A 22,642-nucleotide genomic window follows, 5' to 3' on the forward strand; every position below is an offset into this window, starting at 1 on the left:
CTATAGGAGACATGATTTGTGTCCCACTACTTGAAAAATTAAGATACAAAAACATTTGGAAACGGAAGATTGAAAATGTCTACCAAAAATATTTGTCAACGATTTTTCTTCTGATAGACTTCACTTAATGCTCTGAAAGTTCTGCCAAATCAAACTCTACACCCGTTGAAAGAGAGAGAGAAATCGCAACATTTTGTCAAAACTAGAAATATTTGACTGGCAAAAGATGTTATTAATTTTATTTAATTTTACTTTTAAAGTTCCATTTTAAGTTTAAAAAGTACATCATAAAGGCTAAACATCCTCAAAAACAGTGGCTGGCTATTCACTCACTAATGACAAGGAGGCAGAAGAGTGAGTCTGTTTGGAGTGGATAGCACAAAAAAATTCCTAAATGCACCTTTAAAAATAACTTTGTTGTGTTGATAGTTACAATTGTCTCAGAATTCACACTAACCTTGATGATGAATAGCTATGCAAAGTTTGGGCAATTTATGGCTTATATTGCAAGTCATTCCAAGTTTTATCATGTAACTGTTTCAAGCTTGCAGGTTTGCTCTGAGCCCAGTGTCCTATTTGCTCAAAGTAAAGCAAAATATGGTGACGTTTAAAAATTTCACAAAGCAAATGATTCTTTAATAACATCATACATTTGGGAGTCGATATAACACAAGTTAGGATGTAAAAATGTTGAGGAAACAACATGAGTAAGTACCATAAAAATCTTTCAGACTGTTCAGGAACAGGTGCCAACAGGCATGCATAAAGGTAACCCACAAGGAGTAAAGATTCAGATTTCTTAATGATTATGACCAATATAATCATTAATATCCAACTCAACTTTTTCATTATCAATAAAATCTAAAAGAGCTGGGTCTTCAGCTTTTTCAAAGGAGTACAGGGGCTCTGTCAATTATTGGGTAAGTTTGGTGATCCATTCCCTCTGCAGGGTACTACATCAAGGAGGAGTTTAGCTTTTGACTCTGGGCCCTGTTGTGAAGGTAGTATGGGAAACATTTCACTAGAAAAAAAGCAGTGTGAGGGAGTGTAAAAAATGGATGAAGGAGTTCTGTAAGGTGAGGTCTGTTTTATTGCCATTTTGTAAGAAAGACTTGAATTGAAAGCAAACATCAACTAAGTCAGTGAAAGGAGATGAACAACAGTGCTGTTATGAATGAGTTGAAGACTAGTCCTGCTCCTGTGTTTGGATCATCTGCAAAGGTTTGAGTGTACATTCAAGGCCCTGACAGTGAAAGAGCTGCAGCAGTCAAAGTGTGATAAAAAGAGAGCCAGTGGCAGGAGCTGTGCTGGATTGCTCTGTCTTGGTGTTCTGGATCACAGTTGACATGAGCTGGTGGTTACAGTTGACAACAATCAGAAACTAAATGTCAGTAACATTATAACCTGTTGTAGTATGCAGATGTTGATAAAACCATGCAAAATTTAAATAATGCTGTCATTTATCCTCAAACTGAAGATATAGTTATGTTACATGCTCCTTGTGTTTCTGACTCACATGCAAGCACTGAAGGTTCAGTCAGCTCTCCTGAACAATGTGTATACATATATTTACAGGTACAGTGTGTAATATTTAGCCTAGTGGCATTTAGCTGAACAAACTTGGTAAAAAAAAAAAAAAGGAACATAAAATGTTTAAGTAGGCCCATTTACACTGGTATTAAATCACCTGAATATATACAACTGTTTAATTATTATTTGCTCCCTTCTGTTGTACTGTAGAAACATGCAGGATGCAAAAATCCCACACAGTGGAGTTCACATGGGAATAAAAGGCTGATTCTAAGTTAATAAGGTTACTACAATTTTATATATTTAGGTGATTAGCAATAATTTAGAAAGGCCTACTTGTAACTACAATGTTCTGTTTTTACCAAGTTTGCTTTGCTAAGTGCTACTTGGCTAAATTTAACACGCTGCATCTTTAACACTGACAAAGCTCATACATGACAAGAAATAAGATGACAAAAAGAATTCTGTAGATTACAGATTATTACTAACAGACAGCTTAATAACCTTTGTAGTGTTTTTAAAGTCGCTGTCCCTGAACTAGGGTGACAAATTCTGTTATTGAAAGGATGCAGACTGAGCTTTAATTTTTAATGGCGACATCTAAACAAAAGGGGAGTTTGGGACAATCTAACTGCCTGCATTATCATTACCAGAACTGTAGCTGTGTATAGCCTCTTCTGAGACACACAGAGAAAAGCATGCTTACCCTCAAGCAAAGATGTGCTTAAGCACTATGTTTTGCAAACCATCCCTGTTTAAAGGCTTACTCTTGTCATCACTGCTGATGCTGCTCAGAAAGCACGTTCTTTTGTTACAGTCATTTCATGATGGTATGAACAAGAAGCTTTCTTGCACTTGTGTAATTAAACTGATTCATAAGGAATAATAATATAACTTTTCAGACTAATAGAACACTGATGAAGAGGCAGGGAAACACAAAAAGGGGCGAGAGAGAGAGGTGCAGCCTGTTTGTGTGTTATGACAGAAAAGGGGGATGTCAACTATAAAGAGTCAATAGAGGAACAGATCAGGCACAAGCAAAATGATATTTCAGTTTTAATAACTGAAAGAGCAGAGTCAAGGGGGAACAATGAAACATATATACATAAAAATGCATGTATATACGTTTATCACAAATAGGTTGTAACAATAAATCTACAAAACCATTTGTAATTGTTAATGCGCTTGCTCTAAAGAATATGCAGGAAGGGTCCATCAACAAAACCTAGTAATCGAGGCCACATAAACCTTAAAAGTTAGTTGTTTCAGGAGGACTTTCTGTGTATAATTGTAGTTAGTCCGGTGGAAGACGGTGAGGAAACGGCATGCTTATTAGTACACATCCTCCATATTTGTATTAAGTATGTCTTTTTAACAATGACTTATTGATAATTGTATTATTACATCACACAGCTGGACTCCCCTGAGTGTCAGCACTCAGACAGACAGGGCTACAGTCTGGTTCAAGCAAACATCTGAAATAAACCCGGCATAAGTACAACCTAACTACACTCACACATACTGACAAACATGCACACAGACCTGCACATCACAAAGCATTAACAGAGCTCACCCAGGGGAGTCTGGAGAGAAAACGATTCTACAAGCTGTTCCCTGGATAATAAGTCAGGTCCCCGAGTGTGTGTGTGCACTGTCACACACAAATGCACACTGTGAGAACACCGTGCTCAGTAACAGATAGAGAAACTGAGCTCCCAGTGGTATTAAACATTTCAAACACTTCAGACTGCACTTCTCCCTTGAGGGTGTGCAGAGCCTGCAGCACCTCACACAGTGCAGATACAATCTATGCACTGCACAGTAAAAGGGAAATTAAGTGCATGTGAAGTGTTCGAATGTCACGCTGAATCGTGCGGTTTGCATCAGCTGAGCAGGAAAAATGCCTTCAGTACACATTCAGACATTTTTCATACAGCTTCCACATCATAATGGCTTTGCCACAGTTTATTAGCAGTGATTTTAAAAGTCAAAAAAGTCAACAACAAAACCTGTGTGAGAGGACTTGTATCAACTATTGCTCTCTCTATGTGATGAGCCATTTATACAAAATCTGAAGTCTACAGTCTAACCAACAACAGGCACAACAAGGATCACTTTTAAATGGGCAGTGGAAATTTAAATCTCCATCTTTCAGAACACGCAAGTCAGAAAACATAATTTACTGCAGCAAGTCAGGGCTCATCATTCAGAATCACATCAGAATAGCTTCACCGTGTGCATTCATTCAGTGTCGGCTCCCTCTCAGAATGCTACATTAGGCCTCTAATGTGAAGAGGCTCCCAAAGGCTTCATTAAAATGAAAATGGTCTGAGAGGGTGTGTCTAAGAGCGCGCCCATACAGCTGTGCTCGTGGGCAACACTGAGTGTGAAGGTGAGCGATGTGTGTGAGTATGATGTGTTTTCAAGAGAGTGAATGGTTCTGAAAATATCAGCCCATGCAGAAGATGGAGTTTTCACTTTGTTATGGGTGTTGGTTAGTTTATCAACCTTCCCATGGTCTAGTGAAGGTCCATTGGAGTGAGGATGACAATAAATGATTCAAGATTTCTTGAAAGTAAATATTTTAATGGGAAAAAAGGGGGAATTGGGCAATAAAACCAAAGTAAGAGGGAATAGAAACAAAAAGGAGCATTTTCCACTGACTGTCAGAGGTTTCTCAATAAAGCATATATTAATGAGTGCATCTGGTCAGAAAAAGGCAAAATGGTAGTAAGAAGTAGACTTTTATTGTGAGAAACTTGGTGTAAAAAGAATGTATCTATCATCAGACACTTTACTGAAATTTAGCATTGTGACGCTATCAGAGAGCAAGTAACACGCTGCTGCTGCTTTGAGAGAGAGAGACAGCCACGGCTCCCTTATTTTTTATCATCCTTGAGACAAGCAAGATATCAGGTTTAAAAACATCTTCAGCAGGTAAAGAGTTTTGTTCCTGTCCCATCTGTTTCAAATGTAAATCAGAAAACCAACCAATTAGCCTTCCCTCTGTGCTCTATGGTCAGAGCATGGCTGCCTGTCTCTGTGTCAGAACGGGACAGGCTGAAGTCTGGGATTCAATTTAAGTTGTTTTTTGTCACAAATCACGCTGTTATGTTGCATTCCATAATATCTGGGCCAATGTGGCTGGTAGACTGGTAAAATTCCACCCCACACTGAACAAAACACTGATTTTAGCTGGCCACTAATCCAAAATTAAGGGATAGACATCAGAAAACAAACTGGATGTATAAGAGGAAGAGCTCAGTCCTTTTATATCATAGAAACATTAGGGGGATTGGAGAAATCACTCAGGGCAATCATGTTATATTTGCCCAGCCCAAAATGAACCTAGCCCCAAAAGTGTTGAAAAACTTTCTCATGTTTTAGCATTTTTATTCCAACATGCCTAGTGTGATTAGATATTAAAGTCTGATCTTGTTATTTTTTGTGTTTCTGACTGTGCTGTAATATCCTACTGCAGATAGTTTAAGAGAGCTCATTGTGGGGAAAATGTATATTATCTGATGTATCTCCAGTCAGACCGAGATGAGCTCTGTGGAGGATGTTTAATGGATAACTGCTGCTTCATCCATCTCAGCCTGACTGATTGCTGCAAATGAGGAGGCTACTTTCACACCTCATTTACTGAGTCTGCTAGCATGCTAGATTCGATCACACACTCAGTCTTGCACAACCTCATGTACAGGTATCCACATGCATGCACATGCTCCTTGAATGATACTTTGACCTGCTGTTTCACTGTTGAAAGCCTGTTGCAATTTTTTGATAGGCCGATGGACAAAAGGATGGACAGAGAGATACAAAATGCCACTAAGGTGAAAAAACAATACAGTCGCAATGTGAAAGAAACTTTCACAGGTAAAAATGTCCAACCTGATTCGAAGCAATCAACTAAAATGTCAGAGACAAGTGGCTCGTGAGAAGCGACTGGGCCTATAAAAGCTCCAATCAGCAAATGGTGCTTTGAGGCTGTCTACATCTGTCAGGAAAAAACAGGCTGCACATAGGAAGAAAGTGTGTGTCAGAGAAAGATGGTGCAAAAGTGTCAATCCTGGTGAGTATGTGTGAGAGAGGGTAATCTTTTAGGAGAGAGAGCGAGGAGAGGTTACTTGGCCTTTTCAGCTTCAATCACAGCCATTCAGTGTGAAAAAAATGTAAAAAATCATTTCAGAAAGAACTTAGATAACAGGCAAAACAAGAAGAAATTTGAAAAAATTAAACTTAGAAGATGGTATCACAATCCTTGGCAGTATGTGAAAGTTCATAGGGACTAGGTAAAGATAGAAAGAGCTATGGTTGGGTGTGAAGAGGGCTTGTGGGAGAGAAGAGAAAAAAAGGGAAGTGGATAAAGGGTAAATGGGGGACAGGAGCAACAAAAGACAATGATAAGTTAAAGAAGAGCACTCTTATCTCTCCTTATGTAGGTTAATTGACTGAGGAATTAAAGCTAAAAAGATATAATTCAATTCAATGTGTGGACGTTAACAATAAAAGAGCCGGTAGCATATGAAATGATTCTGAACGTACACACACTCAGAGACCAAGCCAGGGTGTCGTCCTAGTATATTTCTAATTATCAGTTAATTGTTATTCCCTATCATTAGGAGGGTGGTTTTTTAATTGTAATGTAGCCAAGCAGAAAGCCTACCTATACATGTGGGGGACAATTAGCCACCTCCATTAACCCCTGGTTAATTACAACCTCCACTGCTGCTTCCCACAGCACTTTCCCACTCCTCTTTACCCCTCTTCTCTATCCCCGGGCCTTCATCCCCATTTTTTTTCCTCATTTCTGCCCTCATTTCACTCATTTATGATCTCCAGTCTTCCTTGATTGTTTGATTCAGAAGTATATCTGTTGTGAACTTCACTGGCCTCTTTATTTCTTTAAAGAAAAAAGTTTTGTTTCATTTTAGTTTTCTAGGTTATTATCATCCTATTTCTGCCCTTTTTGTCCTCCCTTTCTCCATTTTCATTTTCTCCAACACTTATTTTAGATGATGCTCCCTAGGGATACCACAAGAAATACTTAAAGGCAAAAAAAAAAAAAAACGGCTGCTATAACTCCAGTCTTTAAAGAGGAGAACTGATGCATAAAGAGGTAAGCCAAAGACAACTCCATAACTTAAATAATCACTCCAACCCGGGATGCCCCTCTTTGAGTCCATTGTTATCAAGATATTATGATCAGTTATCTTTATCAAGTTGAACAGATTATATCTAACTTTTTCACCATGCCATTACTTTAAAGTTGAGTTTTTTAAGATTACCACACCAGAGAGTAAGGAGGGACAGAAACATCTTTTTCTACAGACGAACACTGTAGAAGGCAGGAATTCTCCTTTGTTTAATGGCTGCTCAGTGTTTGTTTTTAGCCGAAATGGAAGTCTTGTTTTTGTATTGTATTATTATAGCAAAGATTTAGTTTTTGATGCATTAGTCCCATTGTAGGCGAATCGAGGGAAAAACCGTCACTTGCACCACATAGTCGTTCATTTCTCTAAAGCATGTCATTATCACTCCATTACTCAAAAATAAAAAGCTTGATCCATCAATAATTAGCAACTACAGGCCCATCTCCAACCTTCCCGTTGTCAGTAAAATCATAGAAAAAGTCGTCTACAATCAACTACACAATTACCTAACCCATAACAATCTGTATGATGTCTACCAGTCAGGATTCAGAACCAAACACAGCACCGAAACAGCACTAGTCAAGGTTATCAACAATTTAAAACTCAACAACGATTCAAACAAACTCTCCGTCTTAGTACTATTAGATTTTAGCTCCGCCTTTGACACAGTTGATCATAACATCCTACTCCATAGACTTGAAACTTCCATAGGCCTCTCAGGATCCGTCATTCACTGGTTTAAATCATATTTAAAAGAAAGAACATTCTCAGTTTCACTCGGTAATTTCACATTAGTAAATTTCAGTCTGGACTGTGGGGTGACACAAGGATCAGTTCTCAGTCCACTGTTATTCAGCCTTTACATGCTTCCACTTGGTTCAGTCATTCAAAAACACTATGTCTCCTACCATTCATATGCCGATGATACACAACTTTATGTCTCACTCTCCCCTGGCAATCTCAGTCCCATAAATCACTTGGTCAAATGCATTGATGAAATAAACCATTGGATGTCACAGAATTTTCTTCACCTTAACATAGAAAAAACAGAAATCCTGCTAGTTGGTCCACAAAAACTGAGACAAGAATTCATTTAGGTTTCATCTTCATTTCCTTTTAAGTATAGTGAGCATGTCAGAAATCTTGGAGTAATCATTGATACAAACTTAAACTTTCAACAACATGTAACTGCCATCGCCAAAACAGCCTTCTACCACTTAAAAAACATTTCCAAACTTCGATCATTCATGTCTCAGTCTGATTCAGAAAAGCTGGTCCATGCATTCATATCCAACAGATTAGATTACTGTAACGCTATGCTGGACTTCCAAAAAAAGACAATAAATCGCCTCCAACTCATCCAAAACGCTGGAGCCCACATTCTAACAGGAACACAGAAAATAGAACACATGCACCCCAGTACATTTCTGACATGCTCACTCACTATCACCCAACCAGGTTGCTCAGATCTTCAGGTATGGGCCTTCTAAATGTGCCTAAAGTAAACCTAAATAAACAGATATTGTTTTTCAGACATTATAACACATAACAGACAAGCAGATAAAGATGTCAACCGGCAAAATGTCTGTCTGGAAAATATGCCAATTACTAAAAGATGGTAAATAATTCCATGTTTTATACTGCATTTTCTAAAGATGTTTTATTTATATTTTGCATAAATGGTTTTAATATAAACTAGAAGTCATTTTACTAGAACCTACTTTCTATGTGTGACGTCAGGTCACTGCTCAGTGTTCTTCCAGTTCGGTGCAGAGGTTTTTGGATCTACGTAAGCAGCACGTGACTAATTAAGACTGTGAACTAGTGGGAAATCGAACTGACACAACTCTATGCAGGACAATCAAAGTTTGGAAGGATTTTGGACTAGTAATTGATGCAGCGAATAATGAAGCAGAAACACAGAGGACTGAAGACAGCTGAATGACATAAACATGAAGAAGTAGCAGACTGGGTTAGACCTGGGCATAATGTTATTACTGGACTTCAGAGTGTGGGTAAATCTTCATATGGCCAATTCTCAGATAAAGTGGAACTGTACTTAAACTAGATTTCTGTTGTGTAGGATGGCATGGATCTTTTTGGCTGGGGAGGAGAACCCAGCATGCTCAGGTCTACCCAGGCTAGCAGTGAAGACGTAACTCCAGCTGCTGGAAGGACAAACAACAACAGGAGGACAATACTATCTAATGGTGGCTAATGACCTACGGGCTACCTTGGTGCTATCGGAAGTTACCTGTTGTTTAATGTGTAAAACACAACAAACGACATATGTAAGGAACAGCTTATCCACGAATGATGTTTTCTATCTAACTTACATATATCAAAATGAAAGAGTCATTATTATCAGTCATTTTCAAGGTCCTGTAATGTGTCATCTGTATTAACAGGCAGGTTGTAATAACAGGGTGGGTAGCTCAGGTTTATGGTGGGGTCAGTTTCTACTGTCCTGGACTCAGGTCAGGATTTGGACAGAAATATGTGGCTCCAGCCTCACTTTAGTGAGACTTACTGGATCACAGTGTTTTTTTTTGTCTGTTTTAGTGCTGTTAAATGCTGGTTATGCCTGTTAGCTGTGTGGGAGTGGAAGTCTGGAGGTCGATCAGCGACAAGAGTCAACCTTGAACTCTTGACCTATGTTCCCCCACAAATAAAGCAGCAGGATTTATCTATATCCAAGGTTTCCCCTCGAATAATACTTGAGTCTGAGACGTCCTGGTCATTAAAGAGTTTTACACCATGGTCCACTGAAAAATGTATCTGAAACCCAAACCCACACAAACATACACAGGTTATAGGAAATTAAAAGTGAACCTGATTCCTTGTTAGAAAAAAAAGATGTAACTGCATGCATTAAAATCTGTCTTTACCACACTGTATGGGCCTGATGTCTTTGACAACAGTAACTCTATGACCAAGGAGACTGACATCTAGTTGGAAAGATGATTATCTCACTTAATTCATCCATCATTAATCCAAACAATGTCAGGAAAGCAAAGAACATTGTCAGAAGAAAATGTCTCTGTAGCCCTTCTTCTAATCAGTATTCTTGTCCCTCATTTTGCTAAAGCCAACTTATAGTCTGACAGTGGAGGCTTAATATGCCGACTGTCCACTCATGGTGAAAAATGGTGATAACATGTTCTAAAATGTAGTTACAATGTTGTCAAAATCCCAGTCAAATAGAAAATACATGTCTGACCCACAGAGACAGACATGCAAAAACATAAGGAGAGAGAGGGGAAAAAACAGAGAGGGGGAAAGACGGGCTAACAATGTCCATTGTTCCATTAGTGAAGACAATAATGACTGATAAAATGAGGTTGCTAAACAGGACACAATGGTCCTTAATTGACTCATTAGGGAGGGAAGAGAATGAACTGCACTAATGAATGGTGGATGAGCGCAGCAGCTAAACTGCTTGGTAAGCAAAAGAGAAAGGCATTTACTTTATTAAACCTAAGAAAAGCAATATTATTTGTTAGCAGAAAAAGATAGCACACAAGACAATAGGGAGAAAAGAAAATGTCAAAAATGAAAAATAGTGGGCGCAGTGGGCGACCTTGTAGTTTGCATACCTCGAGGTGTTCCAGGATGTACGGTGGGTTAGTCATACCCAGCCTCAGCATGGCTCCTTCAGGAATCTCTTCCACCAGTCTCCACAGCAGTGTGGGCAGGTCAGTCCCGATGTCTCTGCCGTACGCTCCTGTGTCTTCACTGGTCAGCCAGATCTCACACACTCCCTCTGCAACAAAACAAAGAAAAAACATGAACTGAATGTGATTACACTTTATCCTCATTTCATGCACAAAAAAATCAAACTATGCACACAATTCCAAACACGTAAAGATCATGTATCAATAGCATTACTCCAAACTGCTCTCAAGTTTGAGAAAAATCCCATCAGTCTCACCCAAATACCACTCTACATCTTGGCTGCACAAATTTCTGAACACAAATTGCATCATTTACAGCACACTGTTGTTGTGCCAGAAATCATGCACTCATTCCTGACTCCCTAATCCCTACAGTGCTGTCTATAGTAGACAGTAAAAAATAAATAAATAAATAAATATAATGATAAATTAATTAAGTTGTGGGAATTTTGAGCGAAGTAGTGCACACAGACGGTGGTCTCATATCAGAAATTATTAGAAAGAAGAAATTTACTCAGTTGAAAAAACAGAACAGATTTCATTACAAATGCCTCAACACATGAATTTTTATGTGTTTTTTATATTTAGCCGGCTTTGCTCCTCTTCCCACTCAAACGCCACATTCTGCTTGTTAAAACTTTGAACTTCTTAAAATATTCCTGGGATAGTGGCCATTAGTTGTTTCCTACCTCACAATGCATTGTGGGATGCAATGATGTTCACCCAGAATTTTGCCAGCAACACAAAATAAAAATAGAAAAGCACTCAGAGAGCGCAGACCTCCGCCATTAACCCTTATCCCCCAATAGTGAAGAATCCTTCAAAAACATTCCTAGATCCAGACGGTGATCCGGATAACTCCCAAAATCTAATTTGTCGATTACTCCCTCCCCAGTGGGGTGGAGACACGGTGAGGCAAAGCATTGGCTTCGCTACATGTGGAAGTCATGGCACAGGGTGAATATTCCTCTATTCCTCCCAGCATTGTGTGTATTCTCGCTACAATTTGCTATCTTTCTCTCCGTTACTCTCCGACTCATCTTCTTGACTGGGCGTGCATCTTTCAAACTTTATAAACTCCAAAACTTTGAATACAGTAAGTTACTCATGTCTGCCATCTCCTGGTGTCAGTTGGTAACAGCGCAGACCTCCGCCATTAGCCCTATCTCCCAATAGTACAGAATCCTTTAAAAAATTCCTGGATCCAGACGGTGATCCGGATCAGTCCCAAAATCTAATTAGTTCTTCCTTATGCCATTTCTGACATTTCCTGAAAATTTCATGAGAATCCGTCCATGACTTTTTGAGTTATGTTGCAAACAAACTAACAAACAAATGAACAAACAAACCCACCCGATCACATAACCTCCTTGGCGGAGGTAATAATCACTGTATAGTGAACTAAACAAGGGGGATATTAGACACAGCCTTTTCTGACCTAGAAACACTGGCCTTTTGAAATGCAACATCTTGATCACCAACTTATCTCGCTCCTGTGCAAACTCAAGTGAAAGAACTCTTCAATTATGTGTTAGAGTATAAAAGATGCTGTAAGTGATCCAGAATTTAACACATGAATATTTCTATTGTGTTTTTGTTTCTGTGCAATGATTGTCTTTGTGGTGTTACTCATTGTACTTACATTGGTGTAATTTTTGCTTCATACTCTGCAAAATAGGTAACATTTGTGCTTCAATACATGTGATATCGTAAATGCCATTTCAGGACAAAAACCCTACCCTATGCAAAATAGCATAAAAAGAAGAATAAAAGGAAAATTATTGAAAATATTTGTAGGCATTCAAATATGCAATATGTCCTAATGAAGTCAAAACATAAATGAACTCTTTTAGTGGTACTGGTTTGGTTAATCACATAATTGTTTACTTCATGCTCTGTAATACATTTGATAGCTGTGTTTATTGTTTTGGTGTAAACAATCAACTTTAAGAAGAGAGAACAGTGTGTTGCATTTCATTTTGCAAGACATTTGTAGAGTTTGACAAGGTAATTACCTCTTTCAGTTTTAGGAAACCCAGTCACAGTTTCTGGAAATGCATTTTAATAGAGAAACTGTAAAACATTTACCGCAGTCCACAATGTCCCAGGCCATTTTGGGCAATCAAATCATTAATAGTTCATTTAGAGTGGCAGCAGCAATCATTAATTCTATTTTTTATTTATTTTTTTATTTTTTTGGTACAAACACACACACAAAAAATGGGATCACATCATTCTTACAGCATGTCAACCTGTCTGCCCCAACCTGTAGAACAGATTAAAAATGTTATGGACTCCATTAAAACATGTGTTTTTGGCTTCATCACTTTCAGGTTAGCTGCAGTTTGAAATCCTCTGGTGATGGCTTCTTTGGAGCTCTTATGTTCAAGCTAACAAACAAATTTAATCTAACCTTTGCTATTATACAGTTTAGTAACTTGAGGGCAAAACCATGGTAGGGGGATTCATTCTTCTTTTGAGAATAGCTCTCATATAAAAGTGTAAATGTAATCACAGCAAAATCAATAAAGATAAGGCAATTGTGAGCAGTACGTGTGAACACATTTCCTTCTTAGTATTAAAATAGCTCCTCTGTGTAGGAAACACTAAATACTACTCACCCAACATCATGTCAGCTTTTTTACTAAAGTATTATTTTACAACCTTTAAGGGGACGTTGTTGTCACTTCCTAAACGCACTACAGCGCTGGCAGAGCCCAGCTCATGACAGTTGCTGACAAGTATTAAAAAACCCTGTCTTATAAACAAGCATTCAAGGAACGTGAAGGTCAAATACAGCAAAAGGGGGAAGATCTACTGGCTTCATGCTAAATTAGAGCAGCGCTCACTGCTAGAGCTTAATGATCTGTCATTTGGCTGTGGGTCTTGAAATGGTTGACTGTCTGTTTAAGCTATGTGTTAAGACACATCATATCACACAGACACACTAAAACACATTTGCAACTGCAAGGGCATGAGCTCCAGCAAACACAGACACACAAGCATCATTATCATTAGCTTTGCAGAGACAGACAGAAAGATGCATGTGGTCATTCAGCGAGTAAAGATGGTGTTTGGCTAATTGGACAGTTTGTGTGTGTGTTTGTGTGTAAAAGAGCAACTAAAACTGCATGTTTAAAGGCCTGCATGCACAGGCCGGATAGTTTAAAGACGATGAGTGTATAATTGTCCAGAGTGAAAGAGTTTCCAAAGCTCATTATCATTGACATTAAGATGCACTAATGATTTCTGAAGCCAGTCATGTCTAAAAGCATCAAAACATCCAACAACCACATGAGATCAGATCCTAAGACTAACAAACATAGAACAAGAATTCATTTAGGATTCATTTTCTTTGACTTGCAATGGTTCAAAAAGATATCTAACCCTGTCCTAAAATCAGCGGTAGCTTTACTTATTAACCATTAATGATCCTTAATTAAACTGAGACTTGTTTTAATTTAAATATAAGGTCTGTTTCAGAAGTGTCTCCTTAAAGATGAAGCTGAAAAGTCCCTTTCCATGATAAGCTAATTCTGTGTCATTATAAACTACAAAGATTCTCAATGTGTCTGTTTCCAAACAGTAAAAGCTTCTGGTGATTTTCCACATTATTTTCCAACATAATCCATGACATATTTTCCATCTTTCAGGCCTGAAGGAAGGTGATGACAGCCAATTCCCCAGACAGCAAAAGTCAGCTTGTTTGGACCTGATTATTGTGATCCCTATGCCAAAGTCCAACTGTTTTAGCATCATCTGCATCCCAGGAGTGAAGAGTATTTCTACACAGCTCTGTCCCACACTAATATTAGCCAAGTGGTCTCTTAATACACAACTAGACTCTGAATTAAACTGGCCTAGGGGCTAAATTGGTTCCTTCCAAAACAACATTCCTGTAATTCCACACACATAATGTTGCCAAGCTAGTAAGCTTGTGTAATGGCCGCTGTTTAATACCTCTTGTGATTCCTGTGTTAATTATGTTTTGAACTCAATGAGGCTGTGGAAAACTCTCAGGTGTTTATTCAAAGCTACACTCAAACACAGATCTTTAGATAAACCTAATAACCTGCCCAGTAATTTGCCCCCTTTGGCCTCCCCTCTGTCCCTCTAGGACTTTCTGCGCCAGTGGTTGTTATTGTTGGCCAAAGCCATGGAGAGGGTGGCCGTTTTATCAGGAAATGGTAGTCTGCTCTCCCTTTGCTATCTGCTGTGACACACACTGTACAGCTGCTTCCTCTGGGTTAGGCATGTGTGCAGTAAAGAGGATGGGTTGTGTTGGTGCAGGGCTTAAATGTGTCTGTATTTAGCAATCCAGGGCTATCACAAGCAAAATCAGCACACATGCAGAGGTATTTGTCTCTTGGTTTAAAATAATGTGATCTATTGTATTTGCTTTGTGATCATGATATTAGAGCTGTGTAGTTTTATCAACATATTCAAAGTTTCCTCTTTAAACATACATTTATCAAACAAAATTTAACTGATTTTATATGTAAGGAAAAATACATTTTATGTTATTATATATGTTTTATTGCTCAGATTTTGTCGTATTTTCATTCATTTTCATTGAAAATTATTTTGTTTATGGGCTTCAAATTGCAAGAAGGACTTGCTGCAGACCATACATCTCTGAAGCCACTCTCAAAGATCGTTCATCTCAGACATGTCTATTTCAGAATATAAGTGCCATTATTGCTGATATAATGTATTTCCACTTTTACATTTTTTTGATTCAACTTTATACAAAAATAAAGTCTGGCAGTTACATTAATGAACCACACTGTGAACATTAGACATTAGATATTTCATAAATAAAACAGAAAAAGGTCAGAGGTCTTATCTGGGATAAAATTATGTATAGTCCCATTTTAGAGTACTTACATAAACGGTGACTCCCTTTAGCTACGTGAGCTTGAGCTGAATCTAACATAGCTACGCAAGATGTGTAACTTTATAAGCCAATGTAGCTAAGTTGACTTAAGCAATAAGAGCTTTAGCAAACATAGCTAAAGTTAACTTAATAACATAGCTTCCACAGCTACTTGGTGAGCTTAGCTTTAGCTACATTAACTACATAGTTTTGTTAGCTACATTATCTACGTAGCTTACACAGATTATTCATTCATTCATTCAACCTTTATTTAATCTCGAGATGCCATTAAGAGCATACTCTCATTTACAATGATGTCGAGAGTTCATTAAAACAATACATGCGATACAATAAACAAGCAAGGAGAAAGAACACAAATGCAAACAGGCATAGATACTTGAGTATAAGTGGAGCACAGTTTAAAAACAGTTACAAACATGTACATAGCAGTTCCTTATCATGTATGGAGTTATGTAATCTATGTTGCTGTGTTAGAATGTTTCAACAGACTTTTTTCCTGAAAGCAGACTGTTTACACGACTTGATTCAACATTTTGCTATGAGCACTGATTGTTCCACCACCCATGTCTTGACAAAAGACTATTTTAGCTTTAATTTTAGCCTGTGAACCTTTTGTGCCCTGTAGGCTTGAACAGAGCTTTTCTGTTCATCTGACCACTCAAAGTGCTTTTACACTGCAGGGCACCCATTCACTCCACATTCACACACTGAAGGTGGAGGCTGCTATGTAGAGGGACCATCAGTATTAGCAAAGCCCATTCACACATATCTTTACACATTCACACACCACTGAAAGTATTTGCTAAATTACACTGAATTGAAGTCACTGATGCAGTCAGAAGTAGCAAAATGTGGTTAAGTGTCTTGTCCAAGGAAACACAAACATGTGACTATCAGAGCTGAGGATCAAACCCACAACACTCCAGTTGCGAGCCTTCCCTTCTGAGCCACAGTCTTCTCAGTTGAATTGATGTGTGGGCATCTGCTCTGCCAAATTTTCTATATTTCCCTCCAGCACTGGCACACCTGCATATTTTCTATACCCCAAGCAAACAAATTTTCACCTTAAAACAAATGTTTAAATATTTTTATGTCCTGCCTGTTTATTTTGCTTCCTTAGTGAAGTGCATGTAATGTGGATTTTAAAAGTGCTCTATGAAAAAGGGTTAACTATCTTTATTAAATCTGAAACAACTGAGAACAGTGTAAAACCACCAACGGGAGTCAAATTGAGTGGACATGATAATATGACAAGGAAATGTGTTTTTTGTTTGTTTGTTTGTTTGTTTTGTTTTGTTTTTGGTTTTGTTTTTTGTTTTTTGTTTTTTAATTGATTGGTTCGACATGTGGTCTGACGAAACAACAACCCTGAAAAGAGTCTTTATGAAAGTCCTGAGCATGTATCATTGAACTGGTCCTGTTCTGTGCTGACCCTGACCTCTGGACTTGATGTTAAACAACCAGCTAGAGGACAGGTCCAGTACAGTAACACAACAGGATTATATGAAAGGTGTTATTGCACTGTTTAAAAGCAAAAAAAGGAAAAGATGTTACGTTAGAAAAAGAAAAGTTTCCACCCTTCTTTGACCTGCATGTGTTGGTAATACAAACACTTGACCTGACCTCGATTTTTCCATGCTACTTATAATGTAGTTTGATGTCAGAGCAGCTACAAACAAGGGTGGAGAGCAGGACACATTTCCTAAAAGTTATTAACCTACACTGAACTGACACAGCAAACAAAGCACAGTACAAGGATAAATGAACACTAAGGTCTGTGGAAAGAGGGCAGGACAGGATGATTTAAAAGATTTTTTTTTTTTTTAAATGAAAAGACAGGTATGTACTGGGGGTTTTGCTTTCACATGGACACTGTACACAGTCTGAGAGAGACAGCAGGAGGAAAAGATGAAACACAAGAGGAAACAGATGTGTGTATGTTTGAGCTATAATTCTTTATTTCCACTAATAATATCATCAGCATCACTGACAAATACAACCCACATATTAAAGCAATCATTGCTGCAACTTCTTGCAAAGAGATTATTGGCCAAGATGTACAGTGCTTAACAAATTTATTAGACCACCACCCAAAGTAAGGTTTATGCCACAGCTGCCCTAAATTAACAGCATTGGTAAAAACTGGTAAAACCGACATCATTTTTTATGTTTCTGCAACAGTTAATACACCAATATGTAGAAGCTCTTTAACCAAAATGATATTTTTAATGCTAAAATATAATTATTATTGTTATCCATGAATTTTCAAATTTACTGATTTACAAAAAAACTGAAAAAATAGTAAAGCACATTATTAGTTCTTGATTAATATGTCAAATTAAAGTTACTTACTTGCATTCCTGAACAGAAAAAATAGTTTTAGTGGTTGAATGTTATGCTTGATTCATTTCTGACTTCTCAGAGAAGTCCAGTGAGCCGGCTCAGATTTGGGTTTAAAAAGGTCAATTCAGTTTGAAATTCCTCATTGCTGTTCAAAATGGTAAAACTTGGAGAGGTCACTGAAAATGAAAGAGTCCGTATTAAAGCACTTAATGATACTGGATGGTCTCTGAGACAGGTGGTCAAATGAATTTGTTAAGCACTGTATGTGTATGAATGAATGTGGCCATAGGTCTTCATTAAGGAGTCCCTCTAATGTGAACCTTTATTTTTATGCCCATCTAACTTGTGAATCTGGTAACATTCATCTTATTGTATCTTCTGTTGTGCCAACAACTTAATTTACCTTTTGTAAATGGACTTTCAATATAACACAGCAGTGCTTGTTTTTATGGAGTCATAAGCATCACTGTGACATCTAAAGCCAGCTACCACTACAGGTATTAGTCTAACCATTGGTAGCATTATCAGTGTCTTAGGGAGGACAGATCTACATGTGTGTCAGAAAACATAAAACCATCAGCACTGTATACTGCACATCCATTCATTAGTCCTTAACTTCAAATTATCAGTAAGTAAAAAGAAATACAATGGTATTAATTCATAAGAAAGAACACTTTAACACCGGCTAGAAACCAAGTTCTTCCAGTTTTTCTGTTTGTGTATTTAATTTAGTCTTTCCAGAGGGTCAAATCAAATGTGTATTTGTGTAAACACATGTTTAAACTCAAGAAAGTCCACTTTATTCGATCCAGGTCTATACTGATATGTAGCTTTGGAAACGATCTTAAGTTCCATTCATCATGAGTGCGCAAGACTGAAAGTATAAGCCTATAACTTTAAATTACACCAGCATATGCGGCTGCAGACCTTTTGCTATCATTATACTGTTTACATATATTTCTCCTGGCCCTGTGTCCCCGCTCCGCCTCTGGATAAAAGGATGGGAAGAGTGGGAGGAGAAAAGAGATGAGCGCTTTGAAGTGTTGGCTTTGAAGAAGCATGACAGAACCAATTGATTCAGGTGATTGGGAGCTTTAGTAAAAGCCACTGTCGACGTGGTAAAAGGCTCTTAAATCATAAATGAGACACACAAGCAGCACAACATGACCACACATTTTCATGTTATGCTTGTTTCTATTAGCTGGTACATTCTAGCTCTGGTCCTTTCAAGAACATACATGTATACACATACCCATAGATGAAATAGCCAAGCACAGATTTTACACAAGATCTCTGCTATATTGGGCTGTACAGTTGTCAAAAGAAATACCTCCCCATTAAATACCAAACAAATTTGGTCATTCAGGAAATAATCTCACCAAAGTTTGGTTAAACTAGAATGATGGTGCTTATGAAAAAATACTGCTTCTTGTTTTTTGTCATAACCTCAGCCAGATATCAGACTACTATTCATAGCAGAATCTTACATCGAAAACAATTTAACATTTTATCAGATTTCTTGCATTCGTTTGTTTTGTATTAAGAAGATGTTACAGATGTGGAAAATAAATAAAACAAATTCCTTTTACAGGATTTAAACAGCCTCACAACCATCGAGTCTGTCCACAAATTATTGCTGAGTAATCAACACTGTTTGGTAATTAATGGGATGCATTTTTTAAGACATATTTGTGTGCTTTTTTTATACCTTTATTTCATGAGAGGGGGACAGAGGATAGAGTCGGAAACAGGGTTGAGAGCGGGATGAAAGGAGCTGCAGGCCATACTTGATCCCGACTGTCTTTCAGATATTATTATTAAATTATCAATTATTAAATTGAGGAATTCTGGAGTAATTTGCAATAAAACTCACTTCCTGACACATTTTAAAATTCCATTTGCATTCAAAATTATTTTTGATTAGTTCTAGATTTTTGTGTTGTTTTGATACACACCTGCTTTTATTTTGAAAAAAAAGGAACTTTGAGTATAAGGATCATGGCATTAACTCAACCATGGAATAAAAAAAAAAACAAACTTGCTGTGGATTAAAAAAGAAATAAGAGACCAGATAACACGAGGTGCAGATGTTTGACTTGTTCAGTGAGTTTTCTGTGAGTTTATAAAGACACTGAGATATTAAGGTGCCGTGGTGGACGTTTTTACATCATTGTGGCTTCAGGTAGACATTGTAGTGGTTGTACTAATGTGTCCTGAAAGGGAGTATGATAAAAAATTGAATTAAGGTGGTTAAACGGAAACACTGTTTGTATGTTAATACAGCATCAACTCAATGTCAATGATCAATTTTACATTGCCCTATTATCTCCTATTTTATATTAACTGCTGTGAAAAAGATTCTTTACAGGCGCTCTCAAACCAGCACAACATGAAAGTCTGTGGAATATTTGTCAATATTGAATAAATCTGTGGTTTGTTATGAACCTTTTTTCTTGACAAATCCACAAATCACCGTTATTGTCTCCTTTATGTGGTAAATTTTGTTGTTGGGACAAGCACTTTCATCACCACCACTTAAAATAAACCAAATCTGAGCCATTATTTCTTAGCCATGTGTCATGTTTTTGTTTTTGCAGTTGAAACTGTTCTTCAGTGACATTTTCAGGAGGGGCTTCTCTAACTACAGTTATGAGATGGGAAGGAGTTTCATCACGCTAAATATGTTTCCAGGACTGACTTTATGTCACTTGATTATTTATACTGCTTTAATGAAAGCAGCAGCTGTTATAAACCACCAGCAGATGTGCCTGTCTGGGCTATCAATAACAGAAGTTTAAGCTAAATCAGTGTCCAGTCCTGTTTTTAGTACTTCATTGACAACTTGTATAATGATATGTTTTTGTGTAGGGGCAGCACAAGGTTTATCACTGTTGCCTCACAACAGAAAGGTTCCTGGTTCAAACCAGGACAGGGCCTTTCCATGTGGAGATTTCACATGTGCACATGTGGGTTCTCTTCTGGTACTCCAGCTTCCTCCAACAGTCCAAAAACAAGCTTGTTAGGTTAAGTGACAAGTCTAAATTGTCCGTAGGTGTAAGAGTGCCTGGTTGTTTGTCTATGTACATCAGCTCTGCAACTGACTGGAGACCAGTCCAAAATGTACTCTGTCTTTCATCCATAGGACGCTGGGATTGGCTACAGCCCGCATGGCCCTGAACAGGAAAAGCAATGTAGACAATGGATGGGTGAGTGGACAGATGGATGGATGGATGTTTTTATGTTTTTTCTTCCTTAACATTATGTAACACTGAGCAGACTTTTTTCTTAAGCTTTGTATAATAGACAATTTTAGATCCATCCCCTTCTTGGCCTGATTAGCAAACATGCACCTGTTCTTCTCTAATGTCTCACTGAAAAAGGTTAGTAAATAAGTTTTGTATTTTCTTGTTTTATGTAAAAAGCACCTGTACCTCTCTCTTGGTCTGTTACAATAGTTAGCCTGAAAAATACCCTTTTTTTATATCCACAAGTACATGTTTATGACTGTGTTTGTGTCTGCATGTTTGTGTCTCAGTCATCCCTGCATGTGTGTTGTGTACATGAAAGTCCTCTCTTCTATCCTCCCTACACAGATGGGTTCAGCATTTCTACTTATCTTAATCTCTTTGGCATGATATACATTTTGATTGGCTGCTGCGGGCTATAATGTTTAACAGATTATAGATTAGATGATCCTATTAAAGTGCATTTAAACCCTTTTTTCTATAACACAAGTCAACACATGGCTAAGCATGTTACAATGCATACATGAAGAAAAAAAGAGTGTGGAAAACAGAGTTGGTGGAAACAGTGAACATGGTGTCAGCTCATCTAACTAAAAGTTTGATGCTATCTTAAGAGGTGGCCTTTTACTGCTTTAAATAGTTGAAGTTATACAGTTTTTTACACTGATAGCTATGTGTAAATAAATCTCTACTGCCCATGAGCTGATTTACCTTAATATGTGAGCACACACACCCACACCCTCTTGCATCAGGGAAGCTTAATGTATACAACATGCTTAGCTATGTGTTGCTTTGTGTCATGGAAAATAAGGATTTGATGCAGTATAATAGGATCATCTTTATGCACATATAATCTCTAATCTATTAAAGACTACCCCCTGCAACCAATCAGAATGTGCCTGACCTTATATACGGCAATAACAACTGATATCCCTGTGAGATTTTTACTCTTTAACTCATGACTTAATGCGTGTCATTAAATACTTTCTGGTGCATTGACTTTAATGCTGTTATTCGTCCTTATATCGTTAATATATTCAACTGAGAGTCTGAAAATGGAAATCACCAACCTCTTCTGTTGTTGGTTCCCATAAGACAAATAATAATAATGCAGAATATAAATATGAGCAGAGCTATGTATCTATATTAATACCACACAATGTTTTTATGCAAAAAAGAACCTCTGTAGATGTTGTTTTATGTATCATGTTTTCTTTGGTGTATTTTAAAGCTACTGTTGTCTCTTTCTTAAGATATTTCATGTAAAACACAATTATTACCTTGAAGTGCATTTGTCTTTTAGCAAAAGGAATTAGAGTCAGCTGTTTTCTTTGCTCTTTTATTTTTTAATATGTGGGAGAGTAACTTGAATTTATCTCTTTACATTGATGCATTATTATACATCTCATTAATTTCCCCGGCATACTCCTGGGACTCAACCAGCTCAGGTCCAGGTCTGCCCTGTGGCACCAATCCTGCATATCATTCCCCTCCTTCTCTCTCTTTATCTGACTCTACCCCACTGTCCTATTTTATTATTTATTATTATTTAATATTTTAATCCACCAGGGTTCCTACACATTTCAGGACCAGAACACAAAAAATGGATACCACTTTGTGCGCAGTAAATGGTCAAAAATGAAAGGCATAAAAGATTTCTTGGTACACTGGACCAGGGAGATATATATATATATATATATATATATATAGTTTTTTTTTTTAATTTATTTATTTTAATTTGAATTTAATAAACTGTTTTGAAATGTCAAATAGCACAGGGCAAACAAATCTTTTAGT

General features: G+C 37.5%; 1 protein-coding gene across 2 annotated transcripts in view; it reads right to left on the bottom strand.

Moving 5' to 3' along the window:
- The window catches only part of cdkal1 (CDK5 regulatory subunit associated protein 1-like 1), a 386,640-nt gene that overhangs the window by 149,072 nt on the left and 214,926 nt on the right, over positions 1–22,642 (bottom strand). For both annotated transcript variants that reach the window (XM_041793396.1, XM_041793398.1), the window contains exon 9: positions 10,283–10,449. In XM_041793396.1, the coding sequence (XP_041649330.1) occupies positions 10,283–10,449 (167 nt within the window). The remainder of the gene's footprint in view (positions 1–10,282; positions 10,450–22,642) is intronic.

The sequence above is a fragment of the Cheilinus undulatus genome, linkage group 8, assembly GCF_018320785.1.
Source record: "Cheilinus undulatus linkage group 8, ASM1832078v1, whole genome shotgun sequence".
NCBI classification, from domain to species: domain Eukaryota; kingdom Metazoa; phylum Chordata; class Actinopteri; order Labriformes; family Labridae; genus Cheilinus; species Cheilinus undulatus.